Source organism: Artemia sp. Qi Xiang Cuo, chromosome 3 (assembly GCF_049724085.1).
Source record: "Artemia sp. Qi Xiang Cuo chromosome 3, ASM4972408v1, whole genome shotgun sequence".
NCBI classification, from domain to species: domain Eukaryota; kingdom Metazoa; phylum Arthropoda; class Branchiopoda; order Anostraca; family Artemiidae; genus Artemia; species Artemia sp. Qi Xiang Cuo.
In genome coordinates, this window is record NC_142796.1 from 43,281,909 (window position 1) to 43,305,731 (window position 23,823).

At 34.3% G+C, this 23,823-nt stretch overlaps 1 protein-coding gene across 1 annotated transcript in view; it reads left to right on the forward strand.

The window, feature by feature from the left end:
• Positions 1-23,823, forward strand: part of LOC148954128 (C-1-tetrahydrofolate synthase, cytoplasmic-like) — a 56,601-nt gene that overhangs the window by 1,302 nt on the left and 31,476 nt on the right. Inside the window, exons 2-3 of the mRNA XM_089086168.1 lie at positions 4,460-4,526; positions 13,611-13,740. Coding sequence (XP_088942294.1) covers positions 4,460-4,526; positions 13,611-13,740 — 197 coding nt within the window. The remainder of the gene's footprint in view (positions 1-4,459; positions 4,527-13,610; positions 13,741-23,823) is intronic.

Consider the following 23,823-nt stretch of genomic DNA (forward strand, 5'->3'; position numbering starts at 1 on the left):
GCTCAGAAAAGTCGAAAATAGCAAACTACACATCCCAAATCATAGGTTTCAGACACCACACACCTATGAAAGACTAAGAAATCCAACTCAGAAAAGTCAAAAATAGCAAACTACATATCCCAAATCATAAGTTTCACTCAACACACACCAACGAAAGGCTAAGAAACCTAGCTCATAAAAGCCTGAAATAGCAAACTACTCATCCCAAACTATTGGTTTCAGACAACATTCACCTAGGAAATACGAGGAAACCTTAGCTCAAAAAAGCCTGAAGTAGCAAACTACACATCCCAAATCCTAGGTTTCAGACATCACACATGAACGAAAGACGGGTGCTCGGGGAGAGCCTTTTAGGGTATGTGGGTCCCTTGAGGGTCGATGGTCCTTTGGGAGCTCGGGGGGACCTTTGGGGACCGGGGGATGGGCTTTGGGGGTCCGGGGATGACATTTGGGGGTCTGGGTGGGCCTGGGGGGGTCGGGGGGGCACTTGCGGCCGGTTTGGTCCTTGGGGAGCCCGGTGGACCTTTGGGGGCCGGGGGCGGGCCTTTGGGGGTCCGGGAGGCCAGTTGGGGGCCTGGGGGACATTTGGGGACCGGTGGAGGGCCTTTGGGACCCTGTTGGTCTTTTGGGAACTCGATGGGCCTTTGGGGGGGCCCGGGGATGGCCGTTGAGGGTCTGGGGTGGGCCTTTGGGGGCGCCGGTGGCCCTTTGGGAGCTTGGGGGACCTTTGAGTGTCCGGGGGGGCAGTTGGGGGCCTGGGGGACATTGGGGGACCGGTGGAGGGCCTTTGGGAGCTTGGAGGGCCTTTGAGGACCGGGGGCTTCCTTCGGGGTTGGGGTAGGAGGATTGGAACCCTTTGGGGTTGGGTTAGAGGACCTCACAACACTGTTCAAATGAAACTTGTGTATTATAACGACCACAGAGTTTCACCTTTAAATTCTCTTCTAAAATCTCTTCAGAAATCTTCTTTTAAAATGTCTCTATCTGTTTCGCCGAAATAGTTCCATAACCTGTCTAAAACGGTTTCGCCCAAATAATCCCTAAACGTAAATTCAGCGTGTTCCTTTGTTATTGGCATCTCTGTGTTAATGCATTTCAAATTAATATGAAACCTTCTCGCGCGCTAAAACAATACATCGCTAAGATGTTTCTTGCCTAATTGTTTCCATGGCCTTTGGTTATTAATATCCTTTGGAGTTCGACCAGTAGAACTGTTCCCGAGGCAATGACATTAATGATTTGGATCTATTCCTGGAGAAATGTTTCTAGGCGAAAATTTTTAAAGTCTGACAGATGATGTCATTGATTGATTGATCTGTCAAGAAAGGGGAAATTAATTTGTTGTTTCTAAGGGGAATTATTGATTCACGATAGGTGAATTGAGGTCGACAGCACAGATGTTCTGACTCGTGACAGCACCACGTGGTTTATGGTTTTCACAGTGAGAAAGTTCCTGTTTTTTCAAATTCTAACTCACAAAAACCATAAAAACATACAAAAATGTGAGAAAGTTCCTGTTTTTCAAATTCTCACTGACAAAAACCATAAAAACAGACATAAATGTGACAAAATTCATGGTTTTTCAAGTGAGAAAATTCCTGTTTTTTCATTCTCACTGAGAAAACCATAAGCCACGTGGTTAGTACGGGAGTATAAGATAGCTCTCTACTCTAATCATATGAAATATGTTTGAATATGTAAGGTTAAAAGAGGTTTGAAGGCATGCATTCTCTAAATTATTACTTCAAAACCTTCCCCAAAGAATAAAAATCCTTATGAAGAGTGGGTAGTGCTCAGGGGCAGACCCAGGATTTTTTTAGGGGAGGGGAGGCAAAATAGGTTGATCTGATAAACTTGCGCTAGGAGCAAGTTTATTTAACGCAAACTTGCGTTAATTAAGTAAATTACGCTACTTTAGACTACGTTGGGGGGGGGGGGGCGTCCCCTCGCCCCTCCCCAGGATCCACCATTGATAGTGTCTCGCTTTAACTTTCCATAAATAGAAGTCATAGCTGACCCACAGTGGATCAAATCCATCTATTGAAGGATGATTTGAGTGTCCTAGATAAAAATGTTGGAAAAATGAATACATTCTCGGAAGTTTCATGAAGTCTGGGTGCAAAATCACAAAATTATTTTTGAAAATTAGTGTATAAAAGTGAAGTATTTTTCATAAAAAATAATTGTTACTCAGACCCCTTTTAAAATAAAAGTACACGTTAAATTGAGGTATGAAATAGGGGAGGGGGACAAAGTTATCAATTCGTGAAAACGTATTGGAGAGGGTAAAATTTATTTTTCAAAATCTGGACTAAAATAAAAAATACAATAAAAGTATTTGTCAATGAAAACACCAAAAAAGGCATTACGAAAATCTAGGAGTGAAAAATATAGGAAGGTAATCGCCCTACCCCAAATTGAATCTCTTGGAGTGGCCGAACAGGGAAGTAAGATCTCTTCCAGGATGTTTCTGCTTTTTAAGTATAGTGCACAAATTTTGTTTCACAGTTCATGTGCTAGAATTTAGAATTTGGAAACAACATAAAGGTCTTAAGAACAATAAAAAGGTCGTAAAAATTTTAGTATAGAAGATTTCAAAATGGGTATTTTTTTTCTTTAAGATATCGTAGTAATTATAGTATAAGTTAGGATATCACAATTTCAATATTTTGATGGGGAGCAAGAGAGATGGGGAGCTGCTAATATGCTTGTGATATACTTGCGCTTATAGGTGCAGATTTTAAAGTAGCAAACGTAATTTTGCGTTAGCTTTTCATATTCTGTGATTCAAAAACAAGTTCGAAACAGGTCTGGTCTTCGTTTTGTTTGTCATAAACTGTAAGTAAAGAGCGATGGGGCTCAATAATAGTCAAAATTCTAAGAAGCCGAGTTTTTATAACAATACACATAAAAAAACTGAATTTTGATGACTATTTAAAATATAGAAAATTTCTAAGGTTTAGTGTTACCCATCAATAGTTACGAGCCCAATTTCTGAAAAAGGGGGGGGGGGAAACACCCCCAAAATATTAAGTGATCTTAATAAAATCACACCATCAGACTCAGAATATCAGAGAACTTTACCGTTGAGGTTTCAAGCTTCTGTATACAAATATCTAGAATTTTGCACTTTTTGCCAGAAGAATGATCACGGATACGTGTTTATTTATATTTTTTTTCTCAGGGGTAATCGTATCGAACTACTGATCCTGGAGGAACGGAAAAGGGCTTCTTTGATCGCAAATCGAAAGTTCCAGTGCCTTTTTAAGTCGCTAAAATATTGAAGGGCACCTAGCTCCCATCCTGTGCCCGTTTCTCCCCAAAGACACCTATTTTTTAGATAACCAATTTGTTCAGCATAGTCGAAAGATCTAGTAATCACATATTTAAGGGTGACTTGACCCACCACAATCCCTGGAGAAGGGCTGCAAGCTATGAACTTTGCCCATTGTTTACATATAGTATTGATTATCGATAAGTATACATATATTTTTCGAGGAGGGATTTTTCTGGTAGGGAGATACGTGGGAGGATCGTTACATTGAGAAATTTTACTGAGGGAAGAAAATTTTCCATTAAAGGGGAGCCAGATTAATGACGTTATTTAAGAATAATGTATTTAAATACAAATTTAAAAACCAAATAAAAAAAGTATAATAAATCAAGAAAAGTTTTTTTAACTGAAAGTAAGGAACAACATTAAAACTTGAAATGCAAAGGAATTATTTAAATATATAAGGGAGTCGTCCCCTTCTCAATATTTAAGATAATTTCTTACGCCGTATTGGTATGACATAACACAAAGAAAGTAAAACGAGCAAAAATTGGGTTTTGAATATTTTCAAAATGGGGCCAAATATTTTCATTTGGCCCTTAAAAACCCCCTTCTTGCTAGTTCTTCTTTCATTATGTTTTCAATACCTCGCTTTTTACACACAGATTTTATTTAGAACTTTTAAAATAAGCTTATTATTCTAGTAGTTATTTTTAAATATTTGGAAAAAAGGCAAACTTTGGCACAAAGAGTAAGGTATTGAGGAGACGACCCCCTCATATACGCAATAATTTATGTTCGTCTTAAGTTCTAATGTTGCTCCTTATTTTTTGTTGAAAAACCTGTTTTTTTATCTCTAGACTAATCCGAATTTAATCCGAGAGAGAACAAAGGTCAAAACGTATAATGTGTTTACCAATAAATAGCAATTGTGACAGTCCTGAAACTATTTTAAGATTTATCATCGTGAAATTTTTCTACAAATTACTTAAAAAAAATGGGAAAACAGAAAAATAAATCTTTAGTCACTTTAAACATATCTACAAAATGAATTTAAATGCTCATACCTCTAGACCGTGGCTCGTTGGGTACAAGAGCCCCCCTCGGCGCTCCTACAAGATTTTTTTGAAGTTTTCCTCAGCAGAAATATAAAAATGGTGGTTTAATAATGTACTTCTCTTATAGCTGGCATAAGAAACGTATTCCCTCCCAAAAGTAGTTCGAAAATATTCCCAAAAGAGAAGCTAGTGGTGTAGGTTAGGTTAGGTTAGATTAGGTTAGACCACTTACGCGTGCGTACGTAGGCTAACCTAACCTAATCTAACCTATGGTTTTTGTATTTCTATGTAGTGGGAAAGGGAAGGGGATGGGAGGGAGGGGGCTGGGAGGGAGGGGATGAGGTAAGTTTGAACTTTACCCACCTCCCCCTTAATGTGCAAATATAGCCTATAACCTACCATAAATTGGTATATATAAGGGTAGGGATAAAGCTCATTTCTGATGCAAATGAGTATTATATTTCCATACAAGATGTAATTCTGACTAAAGAGGTAAGATTGTTTTTTAGTAATCTGAATAATAGGTTTAGCTACCTCAACTCCTGCTCTTTCTAGGGGGTCCTGAAATTTGTCTAGTTTACATTACAGGTCCTATACCAATTGAAATTTTGACACAACCACATTTTATCTTAATTTTCAGATATCAGTTTATTGTTCTCTGGCTTTGGTTTGGAAATCCAACACATCGCTAATATGGGAGTAAAGTTCATTTGTGATGCAAACGGATGTTATATTTAGATTGAGGATGCAATTCTAGGTATATATTTGCGCATTAGGGAGACGGGGGTATATATTCTGCGAATAGGTCTATATAGGCTCTAATAAATTTATGAATGTCTTAGAAAAACTGGAAAATCAAGGAAAGAAGAAAAGATAAAGGCTCTCCCCCTGCAAAATGTGTTAACTAGGGTCATTCTTCATATTATGGAGTAAGAATTGTTTTCTTAATAAGGTTCCTTATGTCCAGCTAGACTCCTAGCCTAGGCTTAAAATACTGGTTGGCTAATTTAAAGATTTGTATATATATACACTGTCAAATTAGCCATCTGGTGGTGCCCTCTTTAGTTCTGAAATGCAATTCGTGTTATATGAGAAGAATTTTAAGTCTTATCAATAGCCTATTTTTTTTTAAATTTATGAAATGTAATTAATATCTTAAAACCTTATTAATTGGGATTGAGCAAAGTTGTGAAGCTAAAAACAATTTTTTTTTTCACTTCATTTAAGCAGAAGCTTTATTTTACAAGGTTTCACTTTGACAACACGCAAATTTTAAAAGATCAGGACCCTCTAAAGGGAGAAGGGTTGGAAGTGGGCACTTCAAAATTCCCTTAGGGGGCATAGGCCTACTTTAGCCTGTATACCCATCCCTAAGAGTTTCATTTTCCTAACTTAACCTTCCCAAGATAGATGGTCAGGGCTTATCGGATTCATTTTGCAATATCATCGACAACACGCTTAGCAACCATGTCAATGTGATATGCATGGTGTCGGAATAATGCCAAAACATTTCCGGAAACAAAAGATCTCGAAGCATAGCAATAAGACCAGATGGTCTTATCATGTGGGCATTTTCAAGGTGAACGATTAGGATGGGATGTAATTAAATATTTCTATTTTTCAACTTTTCAAGGAAGAGGAATATCCTTAGAACTATTCTTTTATAGAAACCCCTACTGCATCTCCGTCTGTGCAGGCATGTCTCAAATCATCATTAATTTGTGGTTTTTCAGTTTTCCATTTTTGCAACCAACTAAAATTTGTAATCTTTTTAAGTTTTTTAAGCACTTCAATAGCTTCTAATATAGCACGTTCATTGTAACATTGCCCAAAAATAAGGGAACAAATTCCAAACATGATTTAGCGAGGTGAATAATAAATGAGTTTTTTTATAGCCCAATTTCATTACCTTATGCTCGAATATACTTGCAATATTATTCACGCCCAGATGCTCAAAAAAATGGATTTGTAAAATCAGCATTTCCTATAAATTCATTTTACTGTCAGAAGTAATGAAAAAAAGAAAAAAGAAACGAGTCTTTTCATCTGAAAGTAAGGAGCAAAATGAAAACTTAAAACGAGCAGAAATTATTACATGTATGAGGGGGGCTGCCCCTTCCTCCGCTATCACCCTTTATGATACAGTATTAAAATTCTTTGAAAATACTTTTCATTCAAATTCAGCAGAAGTTGTGTTAGAGCAATCTTTCCTATAGAATTTCCAATATACCAATAGTTCCAGATACCAATAAAAGATACATCTGGAAGTGTCTTCGTTTGTTCCGTTATGGTCTCTCAGTGACCTCTGGGATTTGATTGTGGGAGCATTGAAACACTTTTTGTATGTAATTTTTATTAGCTTGACTAGTTTGCAGGTATTTCACAGGTTTGACCTGACATAGGGTTACCATATAGATCTTATGGTAGAGGCGCCACCGTGCTGGGTAAAGAATGTAAAGCCTCGAAACTCGTTAAGGCCAGTGGTATTCTTCTGATGAGCCCTAAATGGAAGGTTTTACTTGGAAATATTTTGCTAGATTTAAGGTGCTTTTGCTGGTAATTTTACATCGACTTACATTTATTGATGACAACTTTGCATGGATTTGGACTTTTCTATTTGGTTGATGGTTTGGGTATACTGTTTGATCCTAGGTAGTTGGATGGATGTGTAAGGTGAGAGCCTCGTTCACGTGCACATTTGTCTCAATTGCTGGATTAGGACTACAGTTTTTTTTTTTTTTTTTTTTTTTTTTTTTTTTTTTTTTTTTTTTTTGCCAAGTAATTACCTCTTAAACATAATAGAATTACGATACAAAATCAAACTTTAGCGTAAAGAGCAAGGATCGAGAGAGAAGAAGCCCCCCCCCCTCATATACAAAATAATTTCTTTTCACTTTAAGTTTTAACATTGCTTTCCTCCCTTCCCTCTCCCCAAGTACAATTTCTCCCAGACACTTTCCTCCAACGGAAACTTCTCCCCGTGGAAGATCTCCCCAGAAAAAATACCCCCCCCCCTCAAAAAAAGAGCTGTACATTTTCCGATAGCAAATACTATATGTGAATGATGAGCAAATTGCGTAACTTGCAACCCTTTCCCAGGGACTTTGGGGGTCATGTTATCTCCAAAGGCATACTTATTGGAAATTTCAACTATGTTAAACAAAATAGCCATCTAAAATTTTGATTGGGTGTCTTTGGGGGAAATGGGAGTAGGAGAGGGATAGTTGTACTCCAATCTTTATGTCCACTTGAAAAGGATAATAAGAATTTGATTTTTTTTTTTTTTTATCAAATGAACCCTCTACCAATCTTCCAATCTTCTAGAATCACTGGTTTGATTCAATCACCCTGGATAGGAAAAGAAGAGCAACTAAAAACAAAAAATAAAAAAAACAAATAAACACGCATTTGTGATCTTTCTTCTAGAAAAAAAATAAGCAAAATTCCACATTTTCACAAATAGTAGCTTGAAACTACAGTAGGTTCTCCAATATGATGAATCTGAAGGTGTGCTTTTCCTTAAGACGGCTTGCTTTTTCGGGAGAGTATCCCCCTTTTTAGAAAATTGGGCAGATTTTCTCTGGCTCGTCACTTTTGATGGGTAAGGTTAAACTTAATAAATTTTACATATTTGGAATCAGCATGCAAATGGAATTCTTTGTATACATGTATTGTTATCAAAGTTTTGCTTTTTAAAGTTTCAGTTACTATCGACCCCAGTCACTCCTTACTTACAGTTCACCAACTGTTTGAAACGTGGCTTAATCATTTACACTTTTCCATCACTATAGCCCTATAAGGAATTAAATAAATAAAAAAAACAAGTTTTTTTTAGCTGAAAGTAAGGAGCAATATTGAAACTTAAAACGAACAAAAATTATTCTGTATATGAAAGGGGCTGTCCCCTCCTCAACGTCTCGGTCCTTACGCTAAAGTTAGACTCTTTCTCACAACTCTATTTTTTAAAACAATAAAAACTTTAGCGTAAAGAGCGAGGCGTTGCGGCGGGGACAGCCCCTTTCCTATACAGAATAATATCTGTCCGTTTTAAGTTTTAACGTCGCTCCTCACTTTGAGCTAAAAAACGTGTTTTTTTATTTAATTTCTGAACGTTTTTGAATTAATGCAGCTATGATTTTGGCTCACCGTACATGAATAATTAAAATCAAATTTGCATATTAATTTTATGGCTTTCTCAAAATTTTGTTCTGACGTAACTTACAAATTAACTTACGTAACGAACTTCTATGTTTTTATGTTTTTATTACGTATACTAGGGAGCTTACCCCTTGTCAATACCTCACTCTCTACGCTAAAGTTCTAATTTTGTTCGAATCACAAACCCCTAAATCACAAAGGCCGGTTAATTAGAATAGGTAGCTCTTACGAAAGCACTAAAAAAAACATTAGTGTTAAGGGCGAGGTGTTGACTAGGGGGCGAACCCCCACATATAGGTAATACCTTCTGTTTGTTTTAAGTTTTAATGTTGCTTCTTACTTTCAGTTGAAAAAACTTGTTTTTTTTAAATTTTAATTTCTGATCTTTTTTAAATAATGCTGGGCTATCCGGTGCCCCCTTCATAGAAATGTCCCTTTCCCCAAGGAAACATCCTCCTGGGAAAGATCATCCCCCTCCACTCCCTATTCTAACCCCCTCCCCCCCAAAAGACAAAATCCCTCCTGAAACATCTGTATACTTCCCATCAATTTTGCGTAAACAATGGGCAAAGTTCATAACTTGCAGCCCTTCCCCCGGGAACTGTGGGGGATTAAATCGTACATAAAGACATATTTATTAGATTTTTGACTATGCTGAACAAAACAGCAATCTCAAAATTTCGATTGGATGACTTCGGGAAAAAAAGAGCGTGAAAGGGGGCCAAGTTGCCCTCCACTTTTTGGTCACTAAAAAGGGGACTAGAACTTTTAATTTCTGTTGAGATGAGCCTTCTAACGATATTATAGGTCTACTGAATCGATACGATTACCCCTGGGGGAAGAAAACAAAAAATTTATTAGTATCTAATAATTATTTAATTTATTTAGTTTTATTTTATCATTTGATTAATAATTTCTCAAATAATTTCATTTATTAACTGTACCCGCTACTTTATTTAAATAAAAATAAAATTTTAGAAATTCCAAAATGATTATTACCGTTAGAATATTTATTTGAAATTTTTTGCCCCTAAAATTTTGAGCCCAGGGCTATTTCCCCTCCATCCCCTCCAAGGACCACCACTGTGTTTTTTGTAAGATAAAGTCTATCAAAATAATCCATAGAAATTGGGATAGGACACAACCATGCTTCACTCATAATTCAACGCTAAAGCAATCTTTAACCCCACTTCCTGCCTTAACTGAAACAATGGTTTTCTTGTATATTTTGCTAATCAATTTAATGTACTTCTGGTATACTATATAAGGTTGGTATCTTCACTAAAGCTTGTCTATAAATTGAATCAAATGCCTATTCATAATCTACATGCCTTAGGCCTAAAGGGGTCTGATTAGGCCTAAAGAACACTTTTAAATTATTACCTAAAACCTCCTTGTTTCTTCTAAAAACTTTTCCAACAGCATATCTTAGTTTCTAAAGGATCTTAGTTTGAAAAGGATCTTAGTTTGAAAAGGAGTTCAATAATTTGCTTCCTAAATTAATCAAGCTAATACCTCTGTAATTCCTTAACTCATTCTTATTGCCTTGCTTTTATACCGATTTAATTAAGTTTTCCTAAGATTACTAGGTATCAGTAGTGCGAATTCACAAAAAAATGATCGAGTTGCGAAATACGGAGACATGTCGAATGTAGTTGCTAATTGTATCAATGGGTTAACTGAGCACCCTTCTTTTAATTGCCCCACTAAACGTAAAAACCGATCAAGAGGACATAGAAAAAATAATAAACAAATTTATTTAGATTTGAATGCATTTTTAATCTATTTAGTTAACTTATTTGATACTAATGGAATGACAAGTTTAATAAAATCTTTAAATAAGTTATCAAGGAATAATTTAATAAAAGTATTCTGGATTGCAAAAAGTAGTACAACATGTAACTCAAAAAATAAATTAATTTATGATGCAGTTTGCATTTTAGCTAAATCAAAATTCATTTCAAAATATAATAAATTTGATAAAATTGTAAATAAGGATAATAGATTATATTTGTCTATTAATTTTTGTTCTAAACAAATAGAAGATATTAATTTGCCAGGAATTTTAAACCAGCGGAAAGTAAAGAATGCCCTTCCATTTAATTTGGTATATAATGGTAGTCCAATTTTAACATATAAATTTTCAAAAACAATTGGTCAAATGATCTTTAACTATAATTCAATACTTAAAAAATTGGGCAAGGAGATTCCTTTGAAACTGGTTTGTTATTGCGAACAACTTTTACCGTATTGGGATCAAACTTATGAGCATATTGTAAAGGTGGATTTGTCCATTATAGAGCACCGTGATCTTCAAAATATATTGAAAATGGGTGCTAAGTTCCGTCTTTCTTACCGTATAATGCCAGCAGATATTCTTAGGAGATTAAATAATTATTTAAACTTATTTATTGATAATTGGTGCAAGAAGGAGAAAATTACTGAAGATAGATTTCAGAATTGGATAAATTTGATTTTGACTAGTGTAAGAAATAGCATGTATAGAATTAATTCAACAGATTATGTGAAAAGTTCAATATTTTATAATGCCAATATGAAACAAGCAATTGCTAATATACAGAATGAATTTATAATTGTACCAGTTGATAAAGCTAGCAATAATTTTGCCATAATTTGTCAGAAACTCTATTGTGATATTTTATCAAAAGAGTTACAAACAACAAATGAATTCGAAAAGGCTCATATGGAGGAGAATAGTTTAATTGAAAATATAGAAGAAAGAATTCTGAAAAATTTCAATATTAAAATAAATGATAATAATAAACAGTTTCCTTTCTTATATTGGAAGATAAAATTTCATAAAAATCCACCAAAACCACGTTTTATTGCTGGGGCAGCAAGGTGTCCAACCGGAATTGCGGCTACTGATATATCTTTCATCTTAGGAGAAATTAGAAATAAATCTAAGGCATATTGCTCCGGAATGAAAATATTTTCTAACTTTAACCGATATTGGAGTGTTAATAACTCCTTAGAAGGGATAGATTCTTTGGCAAATATTTCAGCTAAAAGAGTCGAGTAATTTTTTTTTAATGAATTTTATAAAAAATTTTACAAAAAATTATTATTAGAAAAAATTAAAAATGTTTTAAATAAAAATTTTATTTTTTATAATATAGGATTTTTTAAAAATTATAATTTTAATAAAAAATCCCAATGGACGAATTTCTTTAGAAGTACTATTAATTCAAGATGTTATAGCTTGGATATGGTATGCGATTTATTAGAATTTGTTCTATTTAATACATTTATAAGATTTAATGGGAATTTATATAAACAAACTGTAGGTATTCCTATGGCTGGGAATGCGAGTCCATTCATAGCAGACCTGTTTTTAAGTCAATTAGAATATGAATATATGATAAATAAAAATAGCCCAAGCAATGTAAAATATAACCTTTCAAATAATAAAAGATATCTGGACGATCTATTAGTAATAAATTGTGCAGAGTTTATTGAGATTTCAAAAAATATTTATCCACAAGAGTTAATTCTTGAGCCTAGCTATGGGATGGGACACTCCGACCAGTTCTTAGATTTAAATATTAATATTTCAAATAATAATAAATTAGTTTTTAAATTATATAATAAAACGGATCATTTTAATTTTGATGTAATTAATTTTCCATTTCTTGAAAGTAATATACATTCAAATATTACTTATTCGGCTTATTATTCCCAATTATTTAGGTATGCAAAAATATGCAGTAACTACACAGATTTTAAAAATAGATGTAAAAAGCTGAGTAGAAAACTAATCATCAAATTGTTTTCTGACAAAAAAATTAGCTGTCAATTCAAATAATTTAGCTATATGCATCGTGATCTTTTCATTAAATATACAAAAAATTATAAAGAAATACAGACAGGTCTATTAATAGCATTTATCTGGCGATTTTCTTTTTTTGGATGTTTGAGTTTGTAGGGGTTTTCAAACAAGCTTGAGGATCTTTAAATTGGTAATTGGTTCCAGATACCAATAAAAGATACATCTGGACATGTCTTCATTTGTTCCAGAATGATCTCTTTCAGTGACCTCTGGGATTTTATTATGGAAACATTGAAACACTTTTTGTATGTAATTTTTAATAGCTTGACTAGTATGCATGTATTTCACAGGTTGTACCTGACATAGGGTTACCATATAGATCTTATGGTAGAGGCTCCACCGTGCCAGGTAAAGAAAGTAAAACCTCGAAACCCGTTAAGGCCGGTGGTATTTCTTCTGATGAGCCCTAAATGGAAGGTTCTACTTTGAAATATTTTGCTAAATTTAAGGTGCTTTTGCCGGTAAATTTACAACGACTTACATTTATTGATAAAGACGTTGCATGGATTTGGACATTTCTATTTGGTTGACGGTTCGGGTATACTGTTTGGTCCTAGGTAGTTGGATAGATGGGTAAGGTAAAAGCCACGTTCAAGTGCACATTTGTCTCAATTGCTGGACTGGGACGACAGTTTTTTTTTTTTTTTTTTTTTTTTTTTTTTTTTTTTTTTTTTTTGCCAAGTAATTACCTCTTAAACATAATATATATATATATATATATATATATATATATATATATATATATATATATATATATATATATATATATATATATATATATATATATATATATACATAAATATATAATGTTACATTTCTACTTACTTTTAATTTCTCTCAACATGCTCCTTTTTTCTCAATAAAAATTTTTAAACTGAGGAGATTCACCTAGTCACCTTGGGTGGCTGGCTTTTTTTTTATTCAAATAGATTTCTGATCATTACAAATCCAAGTGTCATTATAGCTTCATTTTTATTTGGTAAGATTTGATAAACAGAAAGCTGATTTTGTCGACCCTAGACGCCGGAAGTGAAGTGTCTGTTTATGAAAATAGGTGACTACTTGTCTGTCTCTGAGACAGACAAGCAAAATTGTAAATTGTAAAACAGACAAGCAAAAATTGGAAATAGTCATATGTTTGATAATTTTTTTCCCTGAATTCATGGAAAATAAAAAAATTTTGTTTACTATAAACTGTTTACTAGTTTTTACTAGATTTCGGGAAATTTACTAGATCCTCTAAATTTACTCGATTTTTTTTTTTTACTAGATCCAGTAAAATCCAACTGACGGCGGCAGCCCTGGTTCCATCTATTTTTAGCAAAAGCACTTTCTTTAAGTGCTTATCACATGACAAATTAAATGATGGCTCAAATGTTGTCTGGTTTAGAGCTCTCCAAGTAAGTAAATGATTTTCTTAGAGGAAAATAATAATTGAAGATCTCCCTTGTAAACTTGATACAATAAAAACAAAATGGTCAATATATACCAAATCATATTATTGAGTTAGGACTAAAGTGAATACACCATTCGATGCCTTTTTTATGCTGATTACGAATATAATAAGCATTTATATTGGGAATGAATTTCAGCCCCCCCCCTATATATGCCAATTCAGGGTTAGGTTAGGTTGGGTTAGGTATAGCCTACATAAGGGGGGGGCTGAAATTCATTTCCAATAGAAATGCTTATTATATTCGTAATCAGTATAAAAAAGGCATTGAATGGTGTATTCATGTTATTTGAAACTCAATAGGCCTAATATAATTTGGTATACATTGACCAACAAAATTCAGTAAGTTTAGTGGTTGACCATCTCTGAAGGAAACTAACTAGCCTAAACAGATAGCCTAAATATAGGCTAGTAGCCTATTGGATTCCCTATTTTGTGTTCATTTCAAATATGATGTTTCCCACTCCCTAATGATTATTAACAGATTAGGCTATTCAGATAGCTAGGAAACAACTTTGTCTCTAGAATCAGAATTTCATCCTGAATTCAAATATGACATTTGTGTCTATTGAAAATGCAACTTTAAGCTCCTTACAGACCATATTGAAATAAGAGTTTCTGCATGAATTTCCAAAATATTTATATAAGAAATTGTTAAACGTTGCTTGTCCTACGTGTTGGTTATTTAGACACTTTAGCTTTACGATTATTCTAAGCTAAAATTCAATTCAAACTAAAAAAAAAAATCGCATTTTCAAGCTAGTTTTGTAGAGATATCTTGTTTTATTTACGAAGCAATAATTTTTGTTCGTTTCATGCTTTTACTTTGCTCTTTACTTTCAGAAGAAAACTTTAATTTGACATTAGATGAAGGTTTTTCTTACTATTTTCCTTAAAGTTTTCACAGGATATTTGCAATTCTGTTGCTAAAGGGTTCGCATAGTTTGTTATCATGAGTATCTTTGAGAATTTTTAAATAAGAAACACAACTGTTTTCGTGCAAGCAGGTACTTCTTTGATTTCCCTACTTATTTGACTTGCGAGAAGTAGTGGAACATAAAGGATAAAGATACTCCAGGACCGTTGCATACAAATGGGGGTCGATAGGACGTTTCAGTTGTTGGGTCATTATAACAGGGATAAGTAGCGGCCTTGCTGCTGTGGGAAATGATCCCTAGGTCTCGTATTGCCAAGCAGAGCAGCAGTCCACTGTGGTACTACTGGGTTAACAAGAAGCTATAATCACTAAATTATCATATGCAGTTTATAACCAGGCAAGGATAATTCCGAGAACTTTATTTACAATGGAGCTTGGATGGGGTTTCTTTATTTGGCTCTTTAATCCATGGAAAATTTGCTATTAGTTATTTATAATTATGTGCACAATTATGCACAAAGGTACTTTAGAAACCCGTAAGTACCATGTAGTTTCTTTGGGTGTATAAATAAAAAAAAACATACAAAATATCTATAGTTACATAATATCTTTATCTTGTCTTTTAGGGCAAATAATTTTAAGTAATGAAGGATTGAAAAGGAGCCAAAAAATCATAACGAATCAGGCAGGGAGTACATTGGGGGAAGGGAAGTAGGGAGGAACATCCTAGATATCCAGAATAATTTTTTTATGTATTTTCATTTAAAAGATCGTTAAAATATAAAAAATACCCCCCTACAGCGTAACTTGATAAGGGAGAAGTGCCTAATAGTGGCACCAATTAGAGAGAATCGGGGGGCATTCTTACCCCCTAGACTTTTTCCCTTTCCCCATGGATTCTGAAAAAAAACTTTTTTTTTGTTATTTTTATCTAAAAATAGGTTTTTTGGTATTTTATCAAAGAAAAAGAAAAATTACCCTCTCTTAGATTCTAAAAAATAAAGTTGGCTACCCCCTAACATTTTTGTGAATTCGCACTACTGATACCTAGTAATCTTAGGAAAACTTAATTAAATCGGTATAAAAGCAAGGCAATAAGAATGAGTTAAGGAATTACAGAGGTATTAGCTTGATTAATTTAGGAAGCAAATTATTGAACTCCTTTTCAAACTAAGATCCTTTTCAAACTAAGATCCTTTAGAAACTAAGATATGCTGTTGGAAAAGTTTTTAGAAGAAACAAGGAGGTTTTAGGTAATAATTTAAAAGTGTTCTTTAGGCCTAATCAGACCCCTTTAGGCCTAAGGCATGTAGATTATGAATAGGCATTTGATTCAATTTATAGACAAGCTTTAGTGATGATACCAACCTTATATAGTATACCAGAAGTACATTAAATTGATTAGCAAAATATACAAGAAAACCATTGTTTCAGTTAAGGCAGGAAGTGGGGTTAAAGATTGCTTTAGCGTTGAATTATGAGTGAAGCATGGTTGTGTCCTATCCCAATTTCTATGGATTATTTTGATAGACTTTATCTTACGAAAAACACAGTGGTGGTCCTTGGAGGGGATGGAGGGGAAATAGCCCTGGGCTCAAAATTTTAGGGGCAAAAATTTCAAATAAATATTCTAACGGTAATAATCATTTTGGAATTTCTGAAATTTTATTTTTATTTAAATAAAGTAGCGGGTACAGTTAATAAATGAAATTATTTGAGAAATTATTAATCAAATGATAAAATAAAAAGTAAATAAATTAAATAATTATTAGATACTAATAAATTTTTTGTTTTCTTCCCCCAGGGGTAATCGTATCGATTCAGTAGACCTATAATATCGTTAGAAGGCTCATCTCAACCGAAATTAAAAGTTCTAGTCCCCTTTTTAGTGACCAAAAAGTGGAGGGCAGCTTGGCCCCCTCTCACGCTCTTTTTTTCCCGAAGTCATCCAATCGAAATTTTGAGATTGCTGTTTTGTTCAGCATAGTCGAAAATCTAATAAATATGTCTTTATGTACGATTTAATCCCCCACAGTTCCCGGGGGAAGGGCTGCAAGTTATGAACTTTGCCCACTGTTTACGCAAAATTGATGGGAAGTATACAGATGTTTCAGGAGGGATTTTGTCTTTTGGGGGGGGGGGGTTAGTGTAGGGAGTTAAGGGGGATGATCTTTCTAAGGAGGATGTTTCTTTGGGGAAAGGGACATTTCTATGAAGAGGGCACCGGATAGCCCAGCATTATTTAAAAAAGATCAGAAATTAAAATTAAAAAAAAAACAAGTTTTTTCAACTGAAAGTAAGAAGCAACATTAAAACTTAAAACAAACAGAAGTTATTACGTATATGTAGGGGTTCGCCCCCTAGTCAACACCTCGCCCTTAAAACTAATGATTTTTTTAGTGCTTTCGTAAGAGCTACCTATTCTAATTAACCGGCCTTTGTGATTTAGGGGTTTGTGATTCGAACAAAATTAGAACTTTAGCATAAAGAGTAAGGTATTGACAAGGGGTAAGCTCCCTATTATACGTAATAAAAACATAAAAACATAGAAGTTCGTTACGTAAGTTAATTTGTAAGTTATGTCAGAACAAAATTTTGAGAAAGCCATAAAATTAATATGCAAATTTGATTTTAATTATTCACGTACGGTGAGCCAAAATCATAGCTGCATTAATTCAAAAACGTTCAGAAATTAAATAAAAAAACACGTTTTTTAGCTCAAAGTGAGGAGCGACGTTAAAACTTAAAATGGACAGATATTATTCTGTATAGGAAAGGGGCTGTCCCCGCCACAATGCCACGCGCTTTACGCTAAAGTTTTTATTGTTTTAAAAAATATATTTGTGATAAAGAGTCTAACTTTAGCGTAAGGACCGAGACGTTGAGGAGGGGACAGCCTCTTTCATATACAGAATAATTTCTGTTCGTTTTAAGTTTTAATATCGCTCCTTACTTTCAGCTAAAAAAACTTGTTTTTTTTTATTTATTTAATTCCTTATAGGGCTATAGTGAAGGAAAAGTATAGTGAAGGAGTGTGGCCTTATAGGGCCACAGTGGATCAAATCCATCTATTGAAGGATGATTTGAGTGTCCTAGATAAAAATGTTGGAAAAATGAATACATTCTCGGAAGTTTCATGAAGTCTGGGTGCAAAATCACAAAATTATTTTTGAAAATTAGTGTATAAAAGTGAAGTATTTTTCATAAAAAATAATTGTTACTCAGACCCCTTTTAAAATAAAAGTACACGTTAAATTGAAGTATGAAATAGGGGAGGGGGACAAAGTTATCAATTCGTGAAAACGTATTGGAGAGGGTAAAATATATTTTTCAAAATCTGGACTAAAATAAAAAATACAATAAAAGTATTTGTCAATGAAAACACCAAAAAAGGCATTACGAAAATCTAGGGGTGAAAAATATAGGAAGGTAATCGCCCTACCCCAAATTGAATCTCTTGGAGTGGCCGAACAGGGAAGTAAGATCTCTTCCAGGATGTTTCTGCTTTTTAAGTATAGTGCACAAATTTTGTTTCGCAGTTCATGTGCTAGAATTTGGAAACAACATAAAGGTCTTAAGAACAATAAAAAGGTCTTAAAAATTTTAGTATAGAAGATTTCAAAATGGGTATTTTTTTTCTTTAAGATATCGTAGTAATTACAGTCCTGAAACTATTTTAAGATTTATCATCGTGAAATTTTTCTACAAATTACTTTAAAAAAATGGGAAAACAGAAAAATAAATCTTTAGTCACTTTAAACGTATCTACAAAATGAATTTAAATGCTCATACCTCTAGACCGTGGCTCGTTGGGTACAAGAGCCACTGCACTCCTACAAGATTTTTTTGAAGTTTTCCTCAGCAGAAATATAAAAATGGTGGTTTAATAATGTACTTCTCTTATAGCTGGCATAAGAAACGTATTCCCTCCCAAAAGTAGTTCGAAAATATTCCCAAAAGAGAAGCTAGTGGTGTAGGTTAGGTTAGGTTAGATTAGGTTAGACCACTTACGCGCGCGTACGTAGGCTAACCTAACCTAATCTAACCTATGGTTTTTGTATTTCTATGTAGTGGGAAAGGGAGGGGGATGGGAGGGAGGGGGCTGGGAGGGAGGGGATGAGGTAAGTTTGAACTTTACCCACCTCCCCCATAATGTGCAAATATAGCCTATAGCTGACCATAAATTGGTATATATAAGGGTAGGGATAAAGCTCATTTCTGATGCAAATGAATGTTAAATTTCCATACAAGATGTAATTCTGACTAAAGAGGTAAGACTGTTTTTTAGTAATCTGAATAATAGGTTTACCTACCTCAACTCCTGCTCTTTCTAGAAATTTGTCTAGTTCACATTACAGGTCCTATACCTATTGAAATTTTGACAAAACCACATTTTATTTTAATTTTTAAATATCAGTTTCTTTTTCTCTGGCTTTGGTTTGGACATCCAACACATCGCTAATATGGGAGTAAAGTTCATTTGTGATGCAAACGATGTTATATTTAGATTGAGGATGCAATTCTAGGTATATATTTGCGCATTAGGGAGACGGGGGTATATATTCTGCGAATAGGTCTATACAGGCTCTAAGAAATTTATGAATGTCTTAGAAAATCTGGAAAAGCAAGGAAAGAAGAAAAGATAAAGGCTCTCCCCCTGCAAAATGTGTTAAATAGGGTGATTCTGCATATTATGGAGTAAGAATTGTTTTCTTAATAAGGTTCCTTATGTCCAGCTAGACTCCTAGCCTAGGCTTAAAATACTGGTGGGCTAATTTAAAGATTTGTATATACATACACTGTCAAATTAGCCATCTGGTGGTGCCCTCTTTAGTTCTGAAATGCAATTCGTGTTATATGAGAAGAATTTTAAGTCTTATCAATAGCCTATTTTTTTTTAAATTTATGAAATGGAATTAATATCTTAAAACCTTATTAATTGGGATTGAGCAAAGTTGTGAAGCTAAAAACAATTTTTTTTCACTTCATTTAAGCAGAAGCTTTATTTTACAAGGTTTCACTTTGACAACACGCAGATTTTAAAAGATCAGGACCCTCTAAAGGGAGAAGGGTTGGAAGTAGGCACTTCAAAATTCCCTTAGGGGGCATATGCCTACTTTAGCCTGTATACCCATCCCTAAGAGTTTCATTTTCCTAACCTAACCTTCCCAAGATAGATGGTCAGGGCTTATCGGATTCATTTTGCAATATCATCGACAACACGCTTAGCAACCATGTCAATGTGATATGCATGGTGTCGGAATAATGCCAAAAAATTTCCGGAAACAAAAGATCTCGAAGCATAGCAATAAGACCAGATGGTCTTATCATGTGGGCATTTTCAAGGTGAACGATTAGGATGGGATGTAATTAAATATTTCTATTTTTCAAATTTTCTAGGAAGAGGAATATTCTTAGAACTATTCTTTTATAGAAACCCCTACTGCATCTCCGTCTGTGCAGGCATGTCTCAAATCATCATTAATTTGTGGTTTTTCAGTTTTCTATTTTTGCAACCAACTAAAATTTGTAATCTTTTTAAGTTTTTTAAGCACTTCAATAGCTTCTAATATAGCACGTTCATTGTAACATTGCCCAAAAATAAGGGAACAAATTCCAAACATGATTTAGCGAGGTGAATAATAAAGAGTTTTTTTATAGCCCAATTTCATTACCTTATGCTCGAATATACTTGCAATATTATTCACGCCCAGATGCTCAAAAAATGGATTTGTAAAATCAGCATTTCCTATAAATTCATTTTACTGTCAGAAGTAATGAAAAAAAAAGAAACGAGTCTTTTCATCTGAAAGTAAGGAGCAAAATGAAAACTTAAAACGAGCAGAAATTATTACATGTATGAGGGGGGCTGCCCCTTCCTCCGCTATCACCCTTTATGATACAGTATTAAAATTCTTTGAAAATACTTTTCATTCAAATTCAGCAGAAGTTGTGTTAGAGCAATCTTTCCTATAGAATTACGATACAAAATCAAACTTTAGCGTAAAGAGCAAGGATCGAGAAAGAAGAAGCCCCCCCTCCTCATATACAAAATAATTTCTTTTCACTTTAAGTTTTAACATTGCTTTCCTCCCTTCCCTCTCCCCAAGTACAATTTCTCCCAGACACTTTCCTCCAACGGAAACTTCTCCCCGTGGAAGATCCCCCCAGAAAAAATACCCCCCCCCCCTCAAAAAAAGAGCTGTACATTTTCCGATAGCAAATACTATATGTGAATAATGAGCAAATTGCGTAACTTGCAACCCTTTCCCAGGGACTTTGGGGGTCTTGTTATCTCCAAAGGCATAGTTATTGGAGATTTCAACTATGTTCAACAAAATGGCTATCTCAAAATTTTTATTGGGTGTCTTTGGGGGAAATGGGAGGGGGAGACGGATAGTTGTACTCCAATCTTTATGTCCACTTAAAAAGGATAATAAGAATTTGATTTTTTTTTTTATCAAATGAACCCTCTACCAATCTTCCAATCTTCTAGAATCACTGGTTTGATTCAATCACCCTGGATAGGAAAAGAAGAGCAACTAAAAACAAAAAATAAAACAAACAAATAAACGCGCATTTGTGATCTTTCTTCTAGTAAAAAAATAAGCAAAATTCCACATTTTTATAAATAGTAGCTTGAAACTACATTAGGTTCTCTGATATGATGAATCTGAATGTGTGCTTTTCATTAAGACGGTGCTTTTCATTAAGACGGTGCTTTTCATTATGAATGTGCTTTTCATTAAGAATGTGTGCTTTTCATTAAATTTTCTCTGGCTCGTCACTTTTGACGGGTAAGGTTAAACTTAATAAATTTTACATATTTGGAATCAGCATGCAAATGGAATTCTTTGTATTCATGTATTGTTATCAAAGTTTTGCTTTTTAAAGTTCCAGTTACTATCGACCCCAGTCACTCCTTACTTACAGTTCACCAACTGTTTGAAACGTGGCTTAATCATTTACACTTTTCCTTCACTATAGCCCTATAAGGAATTAAATAAATAAAAAAAACAAGTTTTTTTTAGCTGAAAGTAAGGAACGACGTTAAAACTTAAAACGAACAGAAATTATTCTGTATATGAAAGGGGCTGTCCCCTCCTCAACGTCTCGGTCCTTACGCTAAAATTAGACTCTTTCTCACAACTCTATTTTTTAAAACAATAAAAACTTTAGCGTAAAGAGCGAGGCGTTGAGGAGGGGACAGCCCCTTTCCTATACAGAATAATATCTGTCCGTTTTAAGTTTTAACGTCGCTCCTCACTTTTGAGCTAAAAAACGTGTTTTTTTATTTAATTTCTGAACGTTTTTGAATTAATGCAGCTTTGATTTTGGCGCACCGTACGTGAATAATTAAAATCAAATTTTCATATTAATTTTATGGCTTTCTCAAAATTTTGTTCTGACGTAACTTACAAATTAACTTACGTAACGAACTTCTATGTTTTTATGTTTTTATTACGTATACTAGGGAGCTTACCCCTTGTCAATACCTCACTCTTTACGCTAAAGTTCTAATTTTGTTCGAATCACAAACCCCTAAATCACAAAGGCCGGTTAATTAGAATAGGTAGCTCTTACGAAAGCACTAAAAAAAAACATTAGTTTTAAGGGCGAGGTGTTGACTAGGGGGCGAACCCCTACATATACGTAATAACTTCTGTTTGTTTTAAGTTTTAATGTTGCTTCTTACTTTCAGTTGAAAAAACTTGTTTTTTTTAAATTTTAATTTCTGATCTTTTTTAAATAATGCTGGGCTATCCGGTGCCCCCTTCATAAAAATGTCCCTTTCCCCAAGGAAACATCCTCCTTGGAAAGATCAATCCCCCTTAACTCCCTACTCTAACCCCCCCCCCTCCTCAAAGACAAAATCCCTCCTGAAACATCTTAGTCATATCTTAGTTTCTAAAGGATCTTAGTTTGAATCCTGAACAGGCAACGTTTTGTCCGTGCTATTGTATGCCAGTGAGACATTGGGACAGAGAAAAGACTCACAGCTTTCGAAAATATGTGCTTGAGACGCGTGCTGAATATCTGTTGGTGTCAAAGAGTCAGCAACATTGAAGTCCGCATTGAAGATCTGGCGCTTTAAGCCCCTCATCTTGAAACTATTACTATTGCTAACAGCTCACCACAGCACCAAGCCGCCTGAGGCCAACACAGCTACGCACGCTCCTCCTCCATCCCTATCGATTCAAAGCCTCCCTTTTTACACCCTCCCACGAAGTTCTCATTTCCCTTATATGATATTTTAAATGATATTTTAATTTATTATGATATTTTAATTTCCCTTATATCACTAAATATGATAATTTGAGGTGATTATAGCTTCTCGTTAACCCAGTAGTACGACAGCTGGACTGTCTGCCTCTGCTCAGTGTTTCTTAATACGAGACCTAGGGATCATTCCCCACAGCAGCAAGGCCGCTACTTATACCCTGCTATAATGAACACGACAGAACAACTGAAACGATCCTATCGACATCCGCTCATTTGTATGCAACGGTCCTGGAGTATCTTTAGTCAGCTTTATGTTCCAACTACTTCTCGCAAGTCAAATGAGTAAGGGAAAATCAAAGAAGTACCTTGCTTGCACGAAAACAGTTGTGTTTCTTATTTAAAAATTCTCAAAGATACTCATGATAACAAACTATGCGAACCCTTTAGCAACAGAATTGCAAATATCCTGTGAAAACTTTAAGGAAAATAGTAAGAAAAACCTTCATCTAATGTCAAATTAAAGTTTTCTTCTGAAAGTAAAGAGCAAAGTAAAAGCATGAAACGAACAAAAATTATTGCTTCGTAAATAAAACAAGATATTTCTACAAAACTAGCTTGAAAATGCGATTTTTTTTTTAGTTTGAATTGAATTTTAGCTTAGAATAATCGTAAAGCTAAAGTGTCTAAATAACCAACACGTAGGACAAGCAACGTTTAACAATTTCTTATATAAATATTTTGGAAATTCATGCAGAAACTCTTATGTTTCAATACCTTTTATAATTGTATAAAAAAATTTGTTTTACGCAAAAAAACGGAAAATATCGAGAAGCTGAAAAAATACTTTTGATTGTTTCTTTTTCATTACAAATTCGAAAAAAAAGTATTCAAGGAAGAAGATTTCAAAGAATGTTTTATTATAGATAAATT